At 38.9% G+C, this 18,261-nt stretch overlaps 1 protein-coding gene across 1 annotated transcript in view; it reads right to left on the reverse strand.

The window, feature by feature from the left end:
* Positions 1 to 18,261, reverse strand: part of LOC150089816 (dnaJ homolog subfamily C member 9) — a 49,757-nt gene that overhangs the window by 22,373 nt on the left and 9,123 nt on the right. The window contains exon 2 of the mRNA XM_090368836.1: positions 8,223 to 8,375. Within this exon, the coding sequence (XP_090224962.1) occupies positions 8,223 to 8,375 (153 nt within the window). The remainder of the gene's footprint in view (positions 1 to 8,222; positions 8,376 to 18,261) is intronic.

The following is an 18,261-nucleotide window of genomic DNA, read 5'->3' on the forward strand; positions in this document are numbered from 1 at the left end:
CATTGGGCTTTTATTGTGTGAGAATTTCTTGACATGTATTTTCCTGGGCACTGGGTGGGCGTGGTGGACCGATTCCACGGCCTTTTCACTCACACGATCTTACACCGCTTGATTTCTTCCTGTGGGGATACGTGAAGGACATTTGTGTACAAGGTCCCCGTGACCTCCCTCGATGAACTCAAGCTCAGAATTGTTGCTGCGATCGAAACAGTTACACCACAAATGCTGGAGAAAACTTGGAGGGAAATTGAATATCGCTTGGACATCTTATGTGCCACAAAAGGCATGCATGTTGAAGTTGTTTAGCATTCTGCAGTATTGATTCTATAGGTAATAAAACTTTTTGATTTACAATTTCATATTCCATAAGCAGTTTTAATTTGTTGTTTAGAAAATTATAGACCATGGAAACCCTGACAATAATTTAGAATCATCCTGTATGTCAAGATGTTGGCAGCAAACATTTCCAATGCCAACTGTGAATTATCACCTGCACACAATTTTTGAACTGCATTTCTCATTTTAACAAAATGTTCTACATCTTACATGTTAGCCATACACAAAAGTTGAAGTTTACAAGCTTTTGGATAGGTTTGACATAGCTGAGTGGTCAGGAGGATGAGTGCAGTAGCATGCACCCTTTGAGTGGACTGGAGTTCAAGCTCGTGACTGCTAATATGATTAATGTTTGTATTGATAATTTATTGTAAAACTCCACTGGCCTGGTGGTCGTGCTGGAGTATAAACAAGAACTTATATATAGCAATAAATCAAAAGAAGTGAAATTTAATTTCTATAAAAGAGCATTTCTAAATCACTGAGGCTAGTGGAGAATAAGAAATACCTGAAGGTAATTATGCAGTTAGACACAAAGTTCTCTGAAGAGGGCAGATGAGCTGCTAGGATAGCTCATGGAATTTTGTCGATGATATACAATAATTTTGCCCTCAGGAATAAGGATGTGGTTATCTTGTTGCATAAGGCAATGGGTAGGCCACATTGTGAGTACTGCATAGAGGTCTGAAGCCTCACTTTAGAAAGCACATTAATCTGTTGGAATATATGCAGAGAAGGGCAATAAAACTAGCGAGGTGGAACAAAAGGGCGCTCATACAAAGAAACCTTTCATTTGTGAAAATTGCAGAATCTGGAAACTAAGCATCTGTGAGAAGATCTGATTAAGACTTTGAATGCACAGAGTAAGCTAAATGCTGGTGGCATCTTTCTTCTTCCTCAGACAACACATATCAGGATACATAAATTCAAAATGAAGAAGGAATGAGGAAGGGATAAACTTTCTTTCAGCCAACAGGTAGTTGATTGGCATCGTTGGAACAAACTTCCATCTGGTATTGTAGAAGTGGGTAGCTTGAATAGATTTAAGGAAGAATTAAACAATTTATTAAAGGGGCTGGACAGGTGATGTGGGAATATTTATTTATTTATTATTATTTATGTTTTTTTTTGAGTGATGCTGTATATGCTTGCTTTTTTTGTATTATTTGCTAATACTATAAATAAAAATCTGCAGATTGAAAAAAAAAAAAAAAATCTATATAATGATAAATTTAATGTCATTATAATAATAAAAACTATAAACTGAAAGAGTTTTGCAGAGCTATAGCCTCAGCCTACATAAAGATTCACTTAATGAAAAGGTTAGGGTAACTGCATCATGTTTTTTCGTAAGTGAATTACCAAATTGGTAAAATGGCATCGTTTTTATCATGTCTCGTATTGTGAATACCTTCACAATGAGTTGCCTGATATTACACTACGATAAGTAACATTTTGCCAGTGGAGAACATTATTGTTACTTATTTGTTACTTGGTGGATACTTCCATCTATGCTTCAAGGCTATTAGGCCTATCATCGGTGGGTGGGTAGGTACCCCGGTGTTTGTTTGTTATTTGATTTTTAGGAGCATTAGCAACTAAGGCCATATTGCTCCAGGGATATGCGGTGGTCATTCCCTGAACTTTCCGCATCCTCCATATTTGGTGGTCACGGGCTCGAATCCCGGTCTAATCAAGAAGCGTGCGCTATGCACTGCTGCCCCTGCCCACCTGGCTACGGAGGCACCATACCCTGGTGTCTTCTCCACCGGTGAAGCATTACTTATTTGAGGTAGTGCAATATCAGGCAACTCGTTGTGAAGGTATTCACAATATGAGATATGATAAAAATGTCATTTTTACCAATTTGGTAATTCACTTACAAAAAAACATGATGCAATTGCCTAACCTTTTCGTTAAGTGAATCTTTATGTAGGTTGAGAGTACAGCCCTTATGATAAGAGCCTTGTCACTCAATTCAGTCCTGGAGAGATTGTGCAAGGCTCACAGATAAACTTTTTCTTAGCATGGCCAGTGCTTGCTAACAGAATAAATTGTTTTTACAGGGATTAGATGCAGTTAAGTAGAGGAGGTACAAGAATATCTGCTGATGCTATCAGTTTAAACTGTTCTACACCATCTGGCATCTCTCATATTGTCGAGTTATACTTCATAACTGAGTTGTCACTATTGCAACACCAGGGTCACTATTGAGTTGTCACTATTGCAACACCCACACACCGATGATAGGCCAAATAGCCTTGAAACAGTCGTCTGGGTGGTGGTCGTACCCACCGAGAATAAGTAACAATAGTCTTCTCCACTGGTGAAGCATTACTTATTCAAGGTAGTGCAATACCAGGTAACTTGTTGAGAGTGTGTGTGTGGTATGGGTGTTTAATGGCGCACAAGCTGCTGTGGCTATATTGTGCCTATTCATAGGTATGTTGAAAAGATAAAATAAATAATTAATGTGAAGACGGTTCAATCTCATTTCATGCCAGAAACTAATCAGAGTCGCTTATACATTCCTATTTGTTTCAAATAACAGAAAAGTTCATTAATATTGGCATTTTCACCAATGATATCATTTAATGTTATCCATTCACGGAAATTAGCCAGAGAATGAAATATTGAAGTTCAATGTTGTTGATAATGTGGACAGTCAATCAAAATATGTTTGACTGTTAGATGCTCAGAGCACTGTGAACAAAGAGGAGGATCATCGCCTGTGAGTAGATGGAGGTGAGTCAGATGAGTATGTCCTATTCTAATCCGCGCGAGTACCACTTCTTCTCGCCGAACTGTCTGAATGCATGAGTGCCAAAATTTTGGGTCCTGTTTTAACTGGAACAGTTTGTTATTTGTTTGTTTATGCCATAGCTCTGTCCATTGTGCATGAAATGCTGTTTGAATTATAATATTATAATCAGAAACTGGAATAAAGGCAGAGGTTAAGTCTACTGTTGATGGATTTTTAGCCGAAATATCAGCCAACTCGTTCCCTTTGATGCCTGAATGTGCTGGAATCCAGCAAAAGTTCACTCGTTGCTGGCGATCTTCGATTTTCAACAGCAAATACTTGATTTGATTTAGTATAGGGTGATCCTTATAAGAGAAATTCTGCATTATTCTAATTGAGCTGAGAGAGTCGGTGTAAATTAAATATTTTGCAGATGGGTGAAGAGTCAAATTTTCTAGAGCTATTTGAATTGCATATAATTCCGCTGAAAAGCTGCTGTACTCAGGTGGAAGAGAGGCTGATATGATAGCAGAGGGAAACACTGCTGCTGCTCCAACAGTTGAATGAGATTTAGAACCATCAGTATATATCGGTAAGAAGTCAAAACAGTTTTGAATATGGCTAGCATGGAGTTGCTGCACATTCAGAGTTGGTAGACGATTCTTTCCCCATTGGAGAAAATAATTATCACAGGCTGGTTGAGGAAATGGGGTCCATGGTGGGCAAGAATAATTCTTTCTGTGCTGCCTACTCTGGAGAGGAACATTCCAATTTTGTGCTATTTCAAGGAGCCGTAGGCCTGCTGGGCGTATTTTATTTGGTTTATTTCTATAGAGATTGTGAAATGATGGATTAAAGAGATATGGTTGGATGGGGTGCGGAGAACAGTTTCGTATTCTGACTGCATATTTAAGTAGTAACATTTTTCTGCGGAGGTAAAGAGGGGGCTCATGGGCTTCAATATATAGACTATAGGTTGGTGATGTCCTATAAGCACCAAGAGCAATCCTCAGTGCATTGTGTTGTACAGGATCGAGCCAGCGTAATACACTCTTTCGAGAAGAATCATAAACTGGGGCACCGTAATCTAACCGAGATCTAATCAGTGCTCTATATAAGAGCAGCAAAGTTGTACAATCTGCTCCCCAAGACTGGGCAGATAGAGCTCTAAGCATGTTCAGCTTTTTCAGACAGATAGTACGTATTACTTTAATGTGCTCAAGGAAATTTAACTTGCTGTCTAATATTAATCCCAAGAATCTAATATTGTTGGTAATCGGGATGCTGGAATTTGATATCTGGAGTTCAGGGTCTATATGTAATTTGCGTTGGTTACAAAAGTGGATAGCAACTGTTTTCTGATGGGAAAGCCGATATCCATTGAACTCAGCCCATTTTTGAATTTTATTGAGGGACATTTGCAATTGCCGTTCTATAGATCTCATGTTCTGAGAGTGGCAAGAAATGGAGAGATCGTCAGCATAAAGATAGGCTTCTACAGTATTTGGAAATGGAATCAATTCTAAGGGCAAATAGGGTTGCGCTCAAAACCGACCCCTGTGGTACTCCTTCCTGCAAGAATGTAGAAGAAAGGGAGTTTTGGTATCGAACCTGGAAAGAGCAGATCTGGAGGAAGTTCCTAATGAATATAGGCAGGTTGCCTCGTAGACCAAGATTATGTAGGTCACTGAGAATGCCATACCGCCAGGTAGTATCGAATGCCTTTTCTATATCAATGGAGACCATGACAAGGTGTTCATTTTTCACAAAGGCATTGCGAATTTCAGATTCGGCCTTGATCATCAGATCTAGAGAGGACCTATTTTTGCGAAAGCCATATTGACAATTACTCAATAGTTGTTCAGTTTCAATGATCCAGCTGAGTCGACTGTGGATCATTTTTTCAAGAATTTTACCAAGGCAACTTGACAGAGAGATTGGCCTGTAACTATTAGGACTGGAAGGATCTTTTCCAGGTTTCAAAAAGGGCAAAACTGTAGCATGGTGCCAAGATGTTGGATAAATATTTTCCAGGAAGATCCGGTTAAAGAAAACTAGCAGCATTTGTAAGTTTTGCTCATCGAGATGCTGCAGCATGACATAATATATGCCATCTGGCCCAGCTGCACTGTTTCTCGTTGTTTTTATGGCTTGTAAAAGTTCACAATATTCATGAGGCTGATTATACGGAAGTGATAGTGAGGTTCTAAAGTTAATGGGCCTCTGTTCGGTGGAGGTCTTAATTTTTTGGAATTTCGGAGTGTAATTTGATACAGCAGAGACTTCGGCAAAGGTTTTACCCAAAGCATTCGCTATATCTAGAGGACCAGAGAGTTCTTGTCCATTGTATGAAAGAACTGGGGAAGGGATGATTGGAAACTTCCCAGAAAGCTGTCTAATTTTCTTGGAAGATCCTGGAGTCGGTATCTCTGTTGATAGTACATGCAAACCGAGTCCAAGAATCTTTCTTGGCTTGCCTGTGAATGAACTGCGCTTTTGCCCTTAGCTTCTTGTAGCTAATTAAATTAGCTGTTGTCGGAAATCGATGGAATAAATTGAATGCTTTATTTTTTTCCTTCTTTGCTTTCGTGCACTCTTCGTTCCACCAGTAGTTGAAGTGCCGTCGGGTTGGGGGGTTTGATAATGGAATTGAGTATTTTGCTGCAACTAAAAGACTGGATGTGATATAATCGGTTACTTTATCTATAGGTTGTAGCTGAATAGTTTCTTTGTCCAGAATGACTGCTGATTGAAATTTGGCCCATTTGGCTTTAGAAAATTTCCATTTTCTGCAGGGTTGGTCTAATGGTAGTTGTGTAGTGAGCAGGTTACACACAATTGGAAAATGGTCACTTCCCATTGGATCATCCATAGCGGACCACTGAATGACTGGAAACAGTATCAGAGAACAAATCGAGAGGTCAATTGCAGAAGTCTGTCCAGTAGGTAACTGTATATGGGTGTGTGTACCAGTATTAAGAATGGTAAGGTTTTGTTTATCTAGTAGAGTTTCAATCAGTCGGCCCTGTCTATCTAATTTAGAGGATCCCCATAAAGGGTGGTGGCCATTGAAATCCCCTAGCAAGCAGACTGGTGAGGGTAGCTGTACTAAAAGTTCTTCAATCTCAGCAATCAGACACACAGCAACGGCTTCAATTTTGGTTTGAAGAATGATTCGACTAGCAGGGATCTTTGAGTTAATCAAAATAGCTACACCACCACGAGCAGAGTCAGATGTATTCCGATCTCTTCGGTAGACTGAGTAGTTTTTTATAGAAACAGAAATTTTAGCAGTTAAATAGGTTTCCTGCAGACAGAAACCCATTGGAGAGTAGCGTCTAATTAAGTACTGAATGTCATCAATGTTGCCTCTAAAGCCTCTACAATTCCACTGTAAAATATAAGGCATTATTTGAGTTTAGAAGAAGCTGTACCTGACGTGGCTGTCTTGTGACGTTCTGGCTTTGGTTTATTTCTTTTTGGAAAGGTGGGGCGACCTGTGTCCATATCTTCTTCTTCTTCTTCTGCAAATATTTCAAGAATCGGATCTTCCTGTTTAGATGGGTACTCTTGATCCATTGATGTTTTCCTGAATACTCTGTTTTGAAGTTGAACTGGGATTATTTGGTGTAGCAATCATTGGCGAATGAGGAGATTTTGCTGGAATCATAAGAGGCGTATTACTTGCTTGATCTGAGTGCTTCTGGATATTGTACTGTTGCTGAGAAAGAACAGCTCGAGCCCAGTCGGAGATTGATATGTTGGATGGAACAGTAACATCAGTTTGCGTGGCTATTGTTTGATATTTTTTTGCAATACTGGCATAGCTACGGTTAGATATACTGGGTGCAATTAATTTTCTTGCTTCCCGATAAGTAACTTTGTTTTCGACTTTATATTTTACAATTTTTTTCTCCATTTTCCACTTCTCACATGTTTTAGAGTAAGCAGGATGGTTACCCTTGCAATTAGGACAAGTCATTTCTTTTGCCGAACAGTCGTTTTGACTGTGATCAGAAGATCCACAGTTGGGACAAGCTGGGTTCCCTCTGCATGCCGTCTGAGAATGGCCATACTTTTGGCATTTGTAGCATCTCAACGGATTAGGAATATAAGGATGAATGCGACAGAGTAGATATCCTGCTTTTATTGTCGAGGGTAGATTTGGACTGTTAAAGGTGAGAATGATACTTCTGGTGGGTGTGAGTATATTGTCCCTTTTAGTCATGATTCTTTTGACAGCAATTACATTTTGTTCATTTAGCTCTTCTTTAATTTCTTCTTCTGTCACATTCAAAAGGTCCCAACTAGATATAACACCCTTAGATGTATTTAGGGTTGCATGGGCAGTTACCTTTACTGGAATTTTTGCAAAGTTTGTCACTTTCAGGAGTTTTTCAGAATGCCTGCAGTTGACAGTTTCTACTAGTAAGTCCCCCGATTGCAATCTCTTAACCATCTTGGGAGACCCTGCAATACTTTCCAAGTGTTTTTGGATAAGAAAGGGGGATAGCTTACTAAGAGGCTGTTCTGATAATGAATGCATTATTAAAAATGCAGGAAACTCGGTCGCAGAGGAAATGGTTTTTAACCACTTTGCTTGCGAAGAGTCATGTTCGTGCTCTGTGTTTAGCCGACTGCTTGTCGGTTCTAAACAAGGAAACATATTTTGTTCCATCTTGGCTCCTTTTAGCCCCTGGCAGATGAACTTTTCTACCAAGGTTACCGGCCCCGCCACGGGGAGGCAGGAGCAGTGCCTGGAGTGACCAAGCGAAATTAGTAGGAGTTAGTCTATTAGATATGAAAAATAAAGAAAAGGTTACTTTCCTTCCTTGCTCTCTACCAGTACTTTTGATACAAGAGCTACTAAATTAAAGGATTTCTCAAAGAGAGGAGCGTAAAAGAGAACGCAGAATTCACCTATCAAAAAGTCGCAGTGAAAGCACAAATAGAAATCGCTCAGTCAATCGCTTGGCACCCGGGGCCCACAATATGAGATATGATATAAACGATACCATTCTACCAGTTTGGTAATTCACTTACAAAAAAACATTATGCAATTGCACTAACCTTTTCATTAAAAACTATAAAACAATTCTTGTACTGTAATATAAACACGCTTAGAAATTCAATATGAACTAACCTGTTTCATCATATATTGCTCTTTTCTCCTTATCAGACAAAATAAAATATACTTTAGCCAAAGTCTGAAATTTCTTTGTTGCCAAAGCTTTCTGTTTTTCTTCTACCTTATCTGGATGAACTTTCATTGACAATAATCTATAAGCCTTCTTCACTGAAATAATAAATAGCAAGAGTGAATTTATTTAATTGTGCAATGTTAATAATTTCATCTCATCCTTTGTATACACCAAAACCTCAGTGCACTACAACTTAATTTCATATAATATAATACTGTAAATCATAAACAGTCACAAAATATTAAATGATGTAAAAAGGCAAGGTTATACAGCATCAGCCATTAAAAATATTGCTTACTTTGTTTTCTCAATACTTCTTTAAATTTATTCAAACTGACCACTTCCACAACATCTTGTGGAAGTTTATTCCAACAATCGATAACTCTCTAGGTGAAATCAAATTTCCATGAAGCTACGTTGCAGTCATCCTTTTCTAATTTAATTTTGTCTCCTTGTATGTCTGTCATCTGAGGAGTAAAGATGACATCAGCATTTAGTTTCCTTAAATCTTTTAAAGCATTAAACACCTCAATTAGGTCACCACACAGATGCCAAGTTTCCAGAGAATGAAATTTCAGAATTTCAGTTTTCTTGGTAAGAATACCCTTTTGCAAACCAAACTAACCTCACTATCGTTCGCTGCACTCTAACAGATTATGTCCTTCTTAAAATGAAGTCTCCAAATTTGTATGCAGTATTGAAGTCTCACATGGAGGGGCATTCAGAAGTTCCTCCAGTCAGCAACCAGAATTAAATCCAGACTAAGCTGCCACTGAGGCAAATAACTAGAAGTTACCTCCATGGGAAAGAGTTGAGGGTAACACCTTGAGGAAATTCAAAGGGCTAGATCTTGTGCTTGACTAATGCCTTATACAATGGGATAATCGTCTCCTTGTTCCTGTTGGCGGTTCCTGTATATCACTGACAGAATTCCATAAGCTGTTCTTGAAACCTGTCTGCACTACTCAGAGAACTTAGTGTGTAGACCTGACTCTAGCTGGACATAATGTCACAGTTGTTGCCTTTGTGTGTGCCAAGTGCAGAGAGAGTAAGGAAATTAAGTAGAGATTTTGTATTCTGTTGGGCAAGGTTTGAGTGCTTTAAGAAAAAGGTTGCTGCTCTCAAAGGAATTTAAATCACGGGATTCATCAAGCACTCAGCTGCCCATCTTAACATCAGAGCCTGCCCTGATGCATTTGGCTGCATGGTAGAATCACCATGAGCAGGATCTGCCTATCCCACAAGAGGTAGTTACTATTGGTGACTATTTTCAGGGAAAATGGGGAGTATTTTATGCAATAAGGATTGATGGAAAAGGACCAGGGTATGTCAGCCAAGGACAAATGTTGGATACTATAGAACAACCATCTTTAAGGGCACAAAAGGTGAAACTGTCGCACATGTTGGTACTAATGATGTTAAGCATAGACATTCTGAGGCTTTACTTAAAAAGTATGAGGTTATGCTGAGAGCATGAGCTATGGCTGAATTTGAAAGTGTTTGGAATTTTGCCATGACACGACAGAACAGAGTTTATGATAAGAGCCTTGTCACTCAATTCAGTCCTGGAGAGATTGTGCAAGGCTCACAGATAAACTTTTTCTTAGCATGGCCAGTGCTTGCTAACAGAATAAATTGTTTTTACAGGGATTAGATGCAGTTAAGTAGAGGAGGTACAAGAATATCTGCTGATGCTATCGAGGCAGCGTAAGGGGTCAGAAAACTGCTAGTTTGAGAAGAGGATATACAGACTAATACTTTAACAGCAGCTCTAACCAGAGACAAAATTGATTCTTTCAGTGCTTCTATTTTGATATGAAGTAGCCTGAAATGCAGAAGGGGAACATAACATGGCCTGCTGGAACATGGACTGGCAATTACATGAGCTGTGTAAGAGTTGCTAAAAAGACAAATAGGGACACACATTAACTTGATTATATAAATCTGATGGGTATGAAGTATTGGTTAAGTCACCAGATGCTGACAATATAGGTATAACAAGTTAAGAAGCACAAACACAAAAACACAACCAGTGGACATTGGTTCTGGTGTAATATTGAGTTAGTATGATGTGACAAACATTGAGAAAATAGAAGTCCATACTGGAGTTTGTTATAGGCTAAATGATTGCAATGAATATAAGGAACAGAGTATACAGACAAATAGAGCAGACCAGCAAATTAGAATGTAATATCATGGAGCATTTTACTTTCCAGATATCAAATGGAACTTGTGGGTTGTCAGTTCAATTATTGGCAAAACATTTCTTGATTTCCTAGATGACCATTTTCTACACCAACACTTTAGAGATTCGATGAGAGAAAGCAACATTTTTGATCTGGTCATTAGTAGTGATTCATCACGTATTAAAAACTGTAAAGTAAAGGAATCGTCAGGTGACAATGTTCATAGCATGTTGACGTGGTTTTAGTCAAAGAAATAAATATTTTCAAGGGTAAAGGGAAGGAGCTTTGTTTTTGCAAAGTTGATTATAATGGACTCAATCATTTTTTAAACTCTTTTAAGTGAGCCTAACTGATGACGTTGAAAAATTCGTTGATGTTGGAAGCTGTTGTTGTTGTTATTTGGTTTTTAGGAGCATTAGCAACTAAGGCCATATTGCTCCGGGAATATGCGGTGGGTGGTCATTCCCTGACCTTTCCACATCCTCCGTATTTGGTGGTGACGGGCTTGAACCCTGGTCTAATCAAGCAGCGTGTGCTGCGTACTGCTGCTCCTTCCCACCTGGCTACGGAGGCACCGACGTTGGAAGAATTCAGAAAAGTAATTGCAGAGGTCACCACACATTTTATATTACTAAGAGATATTGTTCAAGATTTTTGCCAAAATGGATGTCAGATGAACTTTTGAGCTCTATCCTTACAGATAGGGCTCAAAAGAAAATAAACAGTACAATAAAGGAGAAGACGATTTATACTGTGATAACAGTTTGGTTCTGTGAGCCAAAAATAAAATCTGAAAAAAAAAACTACTTGCCAAAATGAATAAAGATGATTATAAGGGCCAAAGGGGTTTATATTAGATATTAAAAGTTATACTTCTTTAGTTTTTGAACTTGAATTATGAAATAAATGTGGGTTTTTTTTGCAATTTTGCACAGACACAATAGGATGGAATACATGAAACCCTGTCAATCAATTCTGCCCTTGAGACTAGGCAAGGCTCACGAGGTAGAATTTTTCTCAGTATGGTCTGTGCTTATTAACAGGAGAGATGTTTTTCTACTGTGATGGATACACTTACACAGAAGGGGTGCAAGAATATTTGGTGATGCCATCAAAGAAGCGTTAGCTGGGGTGGAAAACTAATAGCCTAGGGGAATACATAGACTTACAGATTAAAAGCAGCTAAAGGCAGAGGTGAGTGATTCTTGCACTGCTTCTATTGGAACATACAGCAACCTGAAAAGTGAGGTATCAGAGACTATAAAGGCTGCTAGGAGTCATCATGGAACAAGAAAATATATGGGTTGTGCAGGATTACTAAAATCAAAAGCATGTATACTTGCTTTTACACTAAAGCTGTATAGTAAACAAATTTGATGAATTTGAAGTACTTGTTAAGTCAAGAAATGTAGATGTAATAGGATATCAGAAATGTGTTGCCACTCGGACATAAGTGATGTGGAATTTGAATGTGATGAATACAATGTGCACAGAAAAAATAGGAGGGCGGGGGTACTGATTTAGATTAAGAAGTAAAGCGATTTCTTACTTTATGCGTGTTTAAATTACATGAAATTAACACACAGCAACCATATTTATGGAAAGTGCCACGAGAGGGGGAGTACATACCCAAACAAATATTCAACCTCAATGAAATAGGTTTATATTGGGAAAAAATCTGATCACACATATATCCATTGCTGAAAAGATTTCACCTGGCTTTAAGGTGCCGAAAGATCCGCTAACACTTCTGTTTGTTGCTCTTTCTGTCTGTTAATATGAAGGGCATAAACTGAAACTTGTATGCATTTACCACTATCAAAATCCTTGTGCCCTTAGAGGTTACGATAGGTCATATAGGCCCATGTACTGGTACTCAAACCAAAGGGTGGACGACTGCTATTATTTTCAGAAGTTATTTTGGATCTGAGTTACGACTAGAATTGGAAGTGTATTGCAAGGCAGAAGAAATTCCGTTCAATATCTTACTTATTCTTGATAATGCCACAAGCCATCCACCCAGTATTGTTGATCTCTGTTCCAATATCAAGACTTTTTTTTTCCCTGGAAAATACAACTTCAATACTCCAGCCTATGGACCAACATGTGATTAAATCTTTTAAGGCTCAGTATTTAAAGTGTATTCTGGCTGATCTAACTGACAAGACTGACCACAAATAGATGAGTGTGAAGCAATATTGACTAGCCTTCGAATAAAAGATGCTTTAAAATTCCCTGATGCTGCATGGTGTGATGTTCCACATAACTGTATTCAAAGTTTGTGGCCTAAGTTATGTCCAGATTGTAGCAACTTCTTCAAAGGCGCTGATATGGATGAAGATTATGCACAAACTAAAACAAATGTGCGGAACTTGCTAAAAACATAGGGTTCACTGAAGTGGAGACAAATGATGTCCATGATTTAATCGATTTGCATCATCAAAAATTGTCAAATGAAGATCTGTTTGCACTGGAGCAGTATCGCATTCAAGAGGAGGAGGCATCAGTAGAAAGTGAAAGCCCAGAGGTTAAAGAATGGAGCCTGACAGTAAAAGGAATATTGAGAGCATTAAACCTAATACATGAAGGCCTAAATATGTCAGCTGATGAAGACCATAATCTTGAATGAAGCTCTAAAGTGCAACGTAAATTTACACTAGAACTTGGTTGCTACTATAAGTTGTTGCATGAGATGAGGCAACATGCAAAGCAACTTTTTTCAATCGCTCAAGAGAGCAGTCAAGTTTGTTTTGATTTGGTAGTTGTTGGCGCATCGGCTTCTGTGGCCATATTGCACCTCCCAAGGTTTTTGCAGTACTTTGATCCAAGCCCGAGGCGGGAATCGAACCCGCGACCTTTGGGTTGCCGGGCAGGTACTTTACCCACTCGGCTAGCCCAGTCGGCGAGCAGTCAAGTGAACCCTCCACTTCCCAGTTTGGCATAACACCCCGGCTCCCACCTATCTTGTACGAATCAGAGGGAATGGAATCTGACCATGACAATCCCTCTCATCAATGCGTAAATTAAGAAGTGATTGTACATAGAATCTTAGTGGACCTTGATGATGTGGGTGGCTAGTGAAATAGTTTGGTGTTGCATAAGCAATGGGAAAACAAAAATGAGAGTAGGAGCGTGCTATAGACCTAATGACTGTGATGAATATACCAAACAACTACACATAGAAATAGAGTTGGTCAGTAAATCAATATCTCATAATGGGGGATTTTGACTTTCCAGATGTTAACTGGAATTCGTGGGTTAGTCACTCACATACTAGCAAGGCTTTTGTGGATTCACTGGATGGCTGTTTTCTACAGCAGCATGTTAGAGAGGCAAGAAGAGAAAGCAATACTCTTGATCTGATTATCAGAAGTGACTCGTGCATTAAGAATATCCAGATAAAGGAACTACTAAGTGGCAGTGATCATAATATATACTTAAAGATACTGTCAAGGGTAGGGGATTTTTCTTTCGTAAAGGCAACTACTGTGGCCTCACACAATGTTTAAATTCCTTTTAGTGGGACCAACTGATGATGTTACCAACTGCAAATTCTAAATGGGAGGTATTCAGAGAAGTAAGCATAGAAGCTACTTAAGCTTTTTATATCAACTAAGAAATACAGTTCAAAATTTAGACCTAAATGGATGCCAGATGAACTGATGAGATTAGTGGCAGAAAAGAAAAATGTATGGGTGATTATAAATTAGCAGGGAGGCATGGAATCCTACAGCAAGAACAAACAAGCATGCAATCAGGTCAGTAAGTGGAAGGGGGTTGGCAAGCTAAGGCAATTATGATGAAGTTTTTGGCCCAGAATCCAAAGAAAAATAGCAAAGAATTCTTTACTTACGTTAATACTAGAAGGAAAGTGTTGAACAACACTGGCCCAATAGACATGAATGGCATATCAATTGATGATTGTGTTCAGGTTGCTAAGCTAAATAAATAATCTGCACCTACATTCACACATTAAGATGTTTTTAGGAATGAGGAACCCCAAGATACATCAAGTTATAAAAAATAAAAATAAATAAATTGCAGCCATTATCAACCCACTGCAGGGTGGAAGCCTCCTCAACAATTCATGCTGAATTAGCTAAATTCATTTTGTTAAATTATTTTGTTATAACTGAAAAGAAAGTGGAGGAGAAATTGCTGAAGCTAAAAGTAAATAAGGCATCTGGGGTTGATACAATCTAATCAGTTATATTAAAAACAGCAGCAAAAGAGTAACCAAACCCTTAGCCATAATTATTAGAGTATCCTTAGTTTCAAGGGAGGTTTCTATAGAGTGGAGGTGTGCAAACATGTCTTCTGTTCACAGAGGAGGGGATCAAAGGGCAAGGTGAGCAATTATAGACCTTGCTTTATATAGCTTGATTTCTGTTCCAGGAAAATAATGAAGTCAGTCGTTAAAGAAGTACTGTAGGATTATCTTAAATAGGAATGGAATTATACAGAAATCACTGATGCTAAACAACAACAGTATCAGTCTGGGTACTTTATTGCCACAACTCCTTTATAAACAATATTTGCACCCTGACACAGTTGTGGCATGAGGAGTTTACATGGCAAAAAAATTCAAGTTAGCAGAATGTTATATAAATTGCAATTTTTGAATTAACACTCTAAAATGTTAAGCACAGAAAAACTGTTAACTAAAGACAAACCAGATTGCGGGATAAGCAATCAATCTAATTTTTTAAAATCTTGTTTTCTCAGAGATATAACTACTAGCATTATTAAATCAAAGTGACAAGATCAGAAAAGTAAAAAAAGCAGATAAAAATCGCAATGATAACAACAAGTATATGTCTGGCAGGGGCAAAGGTTGATGACGTGGTAGAGTGGATATCATCTTTTAAGGGCACAAAAGGTGATATAGTTGTACACGTTGGCACTAATGATATTAAGAGTAGGAGACCGGCAGAATTATTTAACAAGTACAGGTCACTGTTGAAAAAAAGCCATGAATTAGGGTTGAATTTGAAAGTGTCTGCAATTCTGCCCAGACATGATAGGAGGGAGTATATGATGAGAGCCATGTAAATCAATTTGACCCTGTTAAGATTGTGCAAGGCTCCAGGGGTAGAATTTTTTTCAGCCTGGTCTGTACTTGTTAACAGGAGAGACTGCTTCTACAGGGATGGGATACACTTAAATAGAAAGGGTGCAAGAATATTTGCTGATACTATCGAGGCAGTGTTAGGCAGGTCGGAAAACTGCTAGCTTGGGGGGGGGGGGGAATACAAAGACTAATAGATTAACAGTGGCCACTGGCAGAGATGAAAGTGATTCTTGCACTGCTTCTATTGGAATGAGCAGAAGCCTGGAAAACAAGTTGCAGGATATTTCAGAGAGTGCTGGGAGTCATTACGGTACAAGTAAACACATGGGTTGTGTTAGGGTAGCTAAGAAAAAGAACAGGAGCCATGTATACTTGCGTGTACACCAATGCTAGGAGTTTGGTAAATAAATTTGATGAATTTGAGGTATTGCTCAAAGCATCAAAGGCGGATATTACTGGGATATCAGAGACATGGTGTCACACAGATATAAGGAATGCAGAACTGGAATTTGGGGAGTACGTCTACAGAAAGGATAGACAGGATAGGAAGGGAGGAGGGGTTATTCTATTAGTTAAGAAACACAAAATCCAAGGAAGTGAAGCCAGTCGACATCGCTGGACAGTGCAGTGTCGAGTCAGTTTGGTGTGACATAAGCATTGGGAAATCAAAATTGAGAGTAGGAGTGTGCTATAGGCCTAATGACTCTGATGAGTATAATAAGAAACTGTACAGAGAAATAGAGTGGGCCAGTAAATCAGAGTCTTATAATGGGGGATTTTAATTTCCCAGATATTGACTGGAATTTGTGGGTTGGTCACTCACACACTAGCAAGGCTTTAATGGATTTATTGGATAATTGTTTTCTACATCAGCATGTTCAAGAGGCAACTAGAGGAAGTACTACTCTTGATTTGATTATCAGTAGTGATTCTTCATGCTTTAAGAATCTGCAGATAGAGGAACCACTAAGTGGCAGTGATCACAGTGTGCTGAAGTGGGATTTACTCAAAGAGGTAACTACCATCATGGGTAAAGGGAAGGGTTACTGCTTTCGTAAAGACGACTACGATGGTCTGAGACAGTATTTAAATTCTATACAGTGGGACCAACTGATGATGTTACCAACAGCAAATTCAAAATGGGAAGCAATCAAAGACCTTATCTTGGAAGCTACTAGGCTTTACATACCAACTAAGAAATATTGTTCACGGTTTAGGCCTAAATGGATGTCAGATGAACTAATGAGACATATGGCAGAGAAGAAAAATGCATGGGATACATATAAATTAACAGGTGACACAGAAGCCTATGATAGATATAAGTTCATCTGTAACCAAGGTACAAAGGAGGTTAGGCAGATTACGAGAAATCTTTGGCAAGGGATGCAAAGAAAAACAGCAAAGAGTTCTTTACTTATGTAAACTCTAGAAGGAAGGGGATGAATCAGATTGGTCCACTTGATATCGATGGTTCAACTGTTGATGATCCTGCTCAGGTAGCTAACAAATTAAAGGAATATTTTGCATCGACATTCACACATGAGGAGTTATTCAGCGAGGGGAACGCCAGAGGTGTATTCAACTCTGGCAGTAAGCTAGATAACCTTGTAACAACTGAGAGTAAAGTGGAGGAGAAATTGTTGAAGATAAACACAAGAAAGGCACCTGGGTGAATGTTATATTAAAGGAGGCAGCAAAGGAAGTAAGCAAACCCTTAGCCATAATTGTGAGAGCTTCCTTGGACTCAGGGGAGGTACCCATAGACTGGAGATGTGCAAATGTGACCCCAATTCACAAAGGAGGATCAAGGGCTGACACAAGTAATTATAGACCTGTGAGCTTAACTTCTGTTCCAGGAAAATTAATGGAGGCACTGGTTAAAGAAGCACTGCAGGATCATCTAGACAAGACTTCAGTTATAGCTCGGACACAGCATGGTTTTATTAAGGGGAAGTCTTGCCTGACCAATTTGAATGGATACTATGATGCAGTCACAAAAGAACTGGATGCAGGGAATAACTGATATTATATACTTGGATCTTAGAAAGGCTTTTGATACTATTGCACATGGAAGACTGCTGCACAAATTGGAGCAGTGTGGCATTGGAGGCAAATTGCTGCTATGGATAAAGGGGTGGTTGAGGGGGAGAAGAGAGAGAGTGGTAATCAATGGACACTGCTTATCGTGGACTAATGTTATTAGTGGAGCCCCTCAGGGTTCACTGTTGGGTCCATTATTGTTTTCTGTATTTATAAATAATATTGATCATGGTATATCAAACTTAATGTCCAAGTTTGCAGACGATAGAAAGGTTGTCAGGGTTGTAAAGGACACTACTGATGCTAAGCTGCTGCAACAGGATCTGGAAAGGTTGAGCAGATGGGCTGAGAGGTGGCAAATGAAGTTTAACATTGACAAATGTAAAGTACTACATATGGGAAACAGCAACTCCAGAGCAACTCTGTGATACTTCGCTGACAGTGGTAGAGAATGAAAAGGAACTGGGGGTAATTGTGCAGGCAGATATGAAGTTCTCTGAGCAGTGCAGACGGGCTGCAAGAGTAGCTCATTGTGTCTTATCAATGATATATAGGATTTTTTCTAGCAGGGATAAGGAGGTGATTATTCCCTTGTATAAGGCAATGGTCAGGCCACACCTTGAGTACTGTATACAGGTCTGGAGGCCTCATTTCAAGAAGGATGTAGAGCTGCTGGAACGAGTA

This window comes from Mastigoproctus giganteus, chromosome 2 (assembly GCF_048544385.1).
Source record: "Mastigoproctus giganteus isolate SK-2022 chromosome 2, ASM4854438v1, whole genome shotgun sequence".
Classification (NCBI taxonomy): Eukaryota; Metazoa; Arthropoda; class Arachnida; order Uropygi; family Thelyphonidae; genus Mastigoproctus; species Mastigoproctus giganteus.